We start from the raw sequence: 6,297 nt of genomic DNA, 5'->3' as shown, positions 1-6,297 counted from the left end.
GGGGGGTCAGACCTAAAATCAGTAGAAACTATAAAAAAAACGCATTAACTTCTACAGAAGATGTCATGTAAAATATCTAAGCGATTACCTTTGGGAACCACAGTGGCATGGTATCTTCTTTTCCTCCAATGGAAATTTGTAATTGTACGTCAATTCTTCGCCAGCATATATACGCCTCTTTGCGTAAATGAAAATCTTCTTGTGGCCCTCAACAGTAATTACTTTTGTATAACAATTCGGCTGGCAAGGAAATAATGAGACTGCTATTCAGCATGTTACAGACATCACAGTTGAATGTTTATTGTTAAGCAGTTTACCTCACACGAATGGTTGATAAATCTTGCTAAACCACCACGCTTAGTAGCATCAACCTGTGTAAATTAAGAAAAAATGGAGGCAATGAACAGAGTTGCGCAAGGTGCAGTCACAAAAACTGGCAAAGATTAAACATGATTTCAATCAAAGGTTTGAGACTACCAAGCATCACAAGGACCCCAACCCATTAAAAGATCACATTTATGCTTTACATTATTATATTGTCACATAGCTCCATCATTTTCTGTACTGCTTCAACATTATCCAATTCTTCTATTGTCTAAGAAGCAAATATCAGAAATAAAGACATGTATGCAGCACACCATTTTAGATAAAGGCAGATAGGAATAATCTTCTACACCTACCACATAATCATTGTCCAAGCGAAAAAGGTAACTGCTTCCAATTCCACTCTTCTCATATTGATCCTCACGTATGTCTGAGACCTGCATGGTACAGATATATCAATAAGCTTCTTATAAAAACTACGTACTACATTGATGAAGGGATTGTTGATTTCAAGATAACAAAATTACCGGACGGCGAATCAGTTCACCAACATATTCAATAACGAAATCTTCTGCATCAATTGACTCAAGGGCCACCAGACCCCATTCATGGATCTTGCTCCTTTGAAAACGTAACCGCTTCTTCCTTGCCTGTATGCCAAAGATAGAGTCAGTGGTCATCCAAACTGTCATGGCAAGAGAAACTTGTGTACATGCAATGATTTATTTTACCTTCGATTGGGTAATTTTCAGTAGCTCAGTGCCTTCAGAAGCAGCTAACAGGTTTCGTAACTTTACGCGATTTGTTCGCGCAGATGTACCTTTAACTTGCGGATTTTTCCACACATTATTAGCTGAAGTTGAAAGAATACTCCGAACATGGTACCCTCTCACACGAGTCCTTTCTGATGGAGTGGCGGTGCGTGCCCAATTACGCCACTCCCACCCATTGGAGGAAGCTCTTGCACAGCCATCTGACTCTGGACACAAAATCAATGGCTTTGCCTTCTGACTGGAGTCAGTAGACATGTTCTTATTCTTTCTTTTCTTTGCGAGCTTTGTGGGCACACTAATGTTCTCAAAAGGAACCTCATTATCAACCAGAGGCGTCCTAGTAAGATGAGAAGTCCTTTGTCCTACAAAAGAAAGATGATGCATGTGATAAATCTATGCAAATTTACAGGGGATGAAGCAAACAGGATTAAAATGCTTACTCTTTGGCACATCATTGGAAAGCCGCTTCAAGTCTTGTTCGATATTCAAAGGGTTTACAACATTATCAAGAGTTTTGGTACGACTCTTGGAGGTCTTTGGCACATCACTGGAAAGCCGCTTCAAGCCTTGTTCAATATTCGTAGGGTTTACAGCATTATCAAGAGTTTTGGTATGACTCTTGGAGGCTTTTGGCACATCATTGGAAAGCCGCTTCAAGCCTTGTTTGATATTCAAAGGGTTTACAGCATTATCAAGAGTTTTGGTACGACTCTTGGAGGCCTTTGGCACATCATTGGGAAGAAGCTTCAAGCCTTGTTTGATATTCAAAGGGTTTACAGCATTAGCAAGAGTTTTGGTACGACTCTTGGAGGTCTTTGGCACATCATTGGAAAGCCGCTTCAAGCCTTGTTCGATATTCAAAGTGTTTACAACATTATCAAGAGTTTTGGTACGACTCTTGGAGGACTTTTTCGACTTCCCGGACTTCCTTGGTTCCTGGACATTTTTAAGATGAACCTTGCGCTCAACAAGCTCGCGTAGAGGCTTGGAAAGCTGCTCATCCGTTGGAGTTCCCACTGCTTTTTTGGATGACACTGCTTCACAGTTGTTCCTTAACTTTCTCTTTTTGTAGTACGCATATTCTTTATTAGGTCTCAATGATTCGTCGATGTTTTTAGGCACAAAAGTCTGCTTGGTATACCATGAATCAAGGCACTCGCTGATAGTATCTGACAGGAGAGATGCCCACTCTTCTATAACATTCGTATGCAGTGTCTGCCTGCAGATAGCCACGCTGATATGTCTAGATATTCCGGGCATAGAGTTAATTGATTTTGAAGGTTGGTATTTGTTTTTGTCCATGACCAGCACAGAAGCTGAGCCAGTCTCCACACCAGGAGGCACCTCATCAAAACTCTCATCCGATTCAGCTGCCTCAGATACATCCAGCTTTTCAAATATACTAGCATAAGATGAAGAAGGGGATTGATGCTCCACTGCATGCAAATTAAAGGGGTTAAAAATAATATAACCAAGCTCAGGTAAGACAAAATGCAATAGAATAATGGTCATTTACCATGAGAAGTGAGCATTTTATCTGTTGCCACATCAGATACAGATGATGTTGCGCCTGCCACCATGTCAGCAGGACTGGGTACAGTATCAGTAGCTATTTCAGCGGTAACCAACACTTCATCTACAGCCATTTCAGCCGGACTGGTTATTGCATCTACAGCCATTTCAGCCGGACTGGTTATTGCATCTAGAGCCATTTCAGCCGGACTGGTCATTGCACCTAGAGCCATTTCAGCCGGACTGGTTATTGCAACTGTAGTCATTTTAGCAATATCCAATGATTTATCTTGAGCCATTTCAGGAGGAATGGGGGGTGTTTCAAGAATGTCCATTGCAGCAGAACTAGGCGAGTCCGGTGCATGAACAGGAGTACGAATTAGTTCCTGCAATACACATGTCCAACATGAATCATGTAAATTTCAAAATCTCAGTAGTCATAAGAGAAATTATTTATCATTGATATCTCACTTGTTCAGTGATGTCTTCAAGTCCAAAGCACAACCAGTTTGTTATCTCCTCTGCAATAACCTCCCTGAAATGGTGAAACAAAGTTTCCTTTGCTGCCACGTATAGTTCATTCGCCAGCATTACCTGGACTCCTGATGAGGGGTCAAAATACATGGTGGAACTTGATTCACGCCACCAACTATTTTTGTCATTGCAAGAACTAATGGCTAACAGCGGCGGAGAGACGGGGCTTGCACACTCCAATGTTGGCCCAAATCCAGGTGGGAAATCCATGTCGCACTCAAGAGCTACTGAATCACATATTACCTGCAAAGACATGGAAGTATAAGAACCCGTTATATATGACGAAAGAAAGGATATGAACGACAAATTGCCCCCCTCCAAGAAATAGATACACTTGGTGTCAGAGACAAAACCTTCAATCCATCAGCTTCTTTCTTGTTTGCGTTATCAGACGCACCAGGAATACTCGTACAAGGAAGACTTGAATGGTGATTTCTCTTAATCCATGAACCACAGTAGTCCATAACAGGATCATACAATATCCCATCCCAGATATTCTTCATGGATTCATAATAAAGAGTTTGCCAAACTGCTGATAATATATCAGAAAATTTGGCATGCACCGCAGTTGACTGAACAGCCACAGGAGAAGTTGCTCGTACTGTATTATATGAGTTTCCTTTTTTGTGATTAGTAAATTTTGCATGAGCCTTGCCCTTTAATGCTGAAGCATTCTTGCTGTCAGGCTGCCAATGTCAAAACCATGAGGGGGAGATTATGAAAAACTGAAGAAGGACCATACAAAGAGGTGCTCTTATTAGAAACACTTTGTGCCAAATAATACACACCTTAACAGCTAGGAGTTTCGATTTTGCAGCTAGCTGCTTCTCAGTCTTCCTACAGGCGATAATTTCTGGAAGCACACAGCTGAAAATTTCATCAACAAAAATCTTGCGGGCTGATTTCACTATACCGGCATGGAGCTGATGACTAATATCATCGACTATGTCACCCATCACGTCACTGGCTGACCCAGAATCATTCTCTGAAGCTTCTGAATGCTCTGTGTGACCTCCACTCCACCAATCAACTAATGATACAAGTGTAAATGGACCAAATTTGCTATCAACATGGTAAACCTACAATAAAAACAGACTTCATTCAGATTGCAGACTAATAATGAGATAAAGAAAATAGTTCACAGCTATACACGCAAGATGTGTAAGTATGGTATTAAAAAAAGGATCTAGTAGCACAGCACGTCAACTTTTTTGTTTAACTTGATTCACGGGAGAACAACAAAAACTTACAGATAGAAGTTTCATTGACATTTAATGAATTTAACCGTTTGTACGCAGAAAATAGCTTGTGCTATCAATTTGGTATTCAACCTCACTGAGTTACCCAGTATTTTGCACTTGACAAGGCGAGAAGAGAAATGTAAATGAAATAATTTATCAAACGGTTTACAAGTGGTGTTAATCTAACACATAAGTGCAAGGACACTCAAGCCAATAATGCAACGAATTTCAAGAGGTCTTCACAAAACCAACAGCATAAATAGTGTATGTACCAGACTAATATTCTTGAGCTTTGGCTAGTTATGACCAGATATGTAATTGCCTTCTAATAATTGCAGACCTGCCATTATGTAACTTGAATTGAAACATTGCAGTAAGCCAGTAACAGGGTAACAAGAATGAATTGTTGCTCGAATGGATAAAGCATATGCCAACATAACTCAAGAGGATGGGATTTACAAGACATGGTTTTGATTGCTCAATATTTTTTACCATAGAAAGATCCTGGAGATAGCTGCTATGAAGCCAATAAGAAAGTTCAGCAAGAGAATGTGGCCCATGACGGCTGCCATCGCTGTCCTCGAACATCCAGCATGACTCATCGCTTGAGAGAGCCTGGTGAGAGAACAGAAGCTAAACAAATCAGGGAGGTAGACAAGCGGCTGGACGGTGTGCAGAAACATAGGTAAAAAATGCTCAGCGTACATTTGGAAGCGCCAGTTTATCAGTACGAGCCACTGTCTTATTCTCCTTCGGTTCATTCGGAGTGGTGACCGCGCCAGCAGAATTCCATTGTGAAAGAAACTGCTCCAGAGAACTCAAGGCTACAGGATTGAGCATTTGCCCACCAACAAGAGCATAAATAGCAAGATCTTGAGGCAAGAAACCACTGGATAGCCCCTCATAGAGCTGCTTGGGTGCGTAAGGCCCACACATCTGGCCATGCTCATTCACATACATACAGCCTTCAAAGGGCTGATGTTGCGGATATGCACCGTATGTCCCATTTTGACCATTTGAATGGCCCGTGCCAGACTGCGAATAGATCCCACCGCCGTTATTGACAGGACAAACATTCCCCTGCATGGCAACAAACATGCCAGAGCTCTGCGGTTGGTCGCCACTACAGGAAGCAATCTGCCGCCTCTCCGAACACCTGGTCAATCAGAGCCCGTGATCAGCTCCAGCTTTAATTAAGTAAAAATGGAAGGAAACAATAATGTGACCAAAACAAACAGAGAGGATCAACGGAAGGTTGTACCGGTCAAGCATGTTCACGCGTGCACCACTGCAGGCCGACGCGGAACAATCAAGCGGCTCCCTGTCAGACCACTTTGTACGCTTCGTTCTGGGGAAAGAGCTGGGGCTGCGGAAGCTCGACGACTCTGCTGGCGAATCATCCAAGCCCTGCTCACAAGGAAATTGCATAGGGGTCACACTAACAACAACATAGTATTTCTCAAGTTCAGAACAAAAACCGACGCCGTGACCCTTCCACGCAACACGAAATTCACCATGCTATGTAACAGAACTCGCAAATTCAGGACGATCTCTAGGAATCGACCACCGTCACGTCTACGAGAGCAATCGCAAAAGTTCTCTCCGTCCTCGCCTCGCTCACACGCTACCAGCGGGCGCTATCGCCATAAACTCCAAAACCACGCTGTAATCCAAACCACCCACACGGCCGCGCAAGAGACATAATCCCCGGGGCCCAGTGGGCAGATCCCCGACGGCGGGACGAGGGGGCCCCGAGCCCGCCTCGCGGCGACGACCACGCGCGCGGGCCGGCGAGGCGGATCCGGTGACGGGGAGAGAGCGGGAGCGAGAGCTCACCAGATCGGAGCGCGCGTGCGGCATGGCTTGCTGGCGGGGGATCGGGCGCCCTCCGGAGTCGGGTCTCCGCCGCGCCG

The 6,297-nt window shown here is 43.6% G+C and overlaps 1 protein-coding gene across 1 annotated transcript in view; it reads right to left on the bottom strand.

Annotated features, from left to right (window-relative positions):
- Positions 1-6,297, bottom strand: part of LOC119299001 (histone-lysine N-methyltransferase ATXR7-like) — an 18,581-nt gene that overhangs the window by 5,416 nt on the left and 6,868 nt on the right. The window contains exons 6-18 of the mRNA XM_037576316.1: positions 5,646-5,791; positions 5,090-5,540; positions 4,877-4,999; positions 3,932-4,222; positions 3,497-3,829; positions 3,081-3,386; positions 2,614-2,995; positions 1,538-2,533; positions 1,056-1,459; positions 852-974; positions 681-761; positions 318-371; positions 89-240 (exon numbers count right to left, since the gene is read on the bottom strand). Of these exons, the coding sequence (XP_037432213.1) occupies positions 89-240; positions 318-371; positions 681-761; positions 852-974; positions 1,056-1,459; positions 1,538-2,533; positions 2,614-2,995; positions 3,081-3,386; positions 3,497-3,829; positions 3,932-4,222; positions 4,877-4,999; positions 5,090-5,540; positions 5,646-5,791 (3,842 nt within the window). The remainder of the gene's footprint in view (positions 1-88; positions 241-317; positions 372-680; positions 762-851; positions 975-1,055; positions 1,460-1,537; positions 2,534-2,613; positions 2,996-3,080; positions 3,387-3,496; positions 3,830-3,931; positions 4,223-4,876; positions 5,000-5,089; positions 5,541-5,645; positions 5,792-6,297) is intronic.

This window comes from Triticum dicoccoides, chromosome 5A, assembly GCF_002162155.2.
Source record: "Triticum dicoccoides isolate Atlit2015 ecotype Zavitan chromosome 5A, WEW_v2.0, whole genome shotgun sequence".
In the NCBI taxonomy this organism is placed as follows: domain Eukaryota; kingdom Viridiplantae; phylum Streptophyta; class Magnoliopsida; order Poales; family Poaceae; genus Triticum; species Triticum dicoccoides.
Note: the sequence above shows the minus strand (reverse complement) of the source record. Positions and strands in the feature narration are given on the sequence as shown.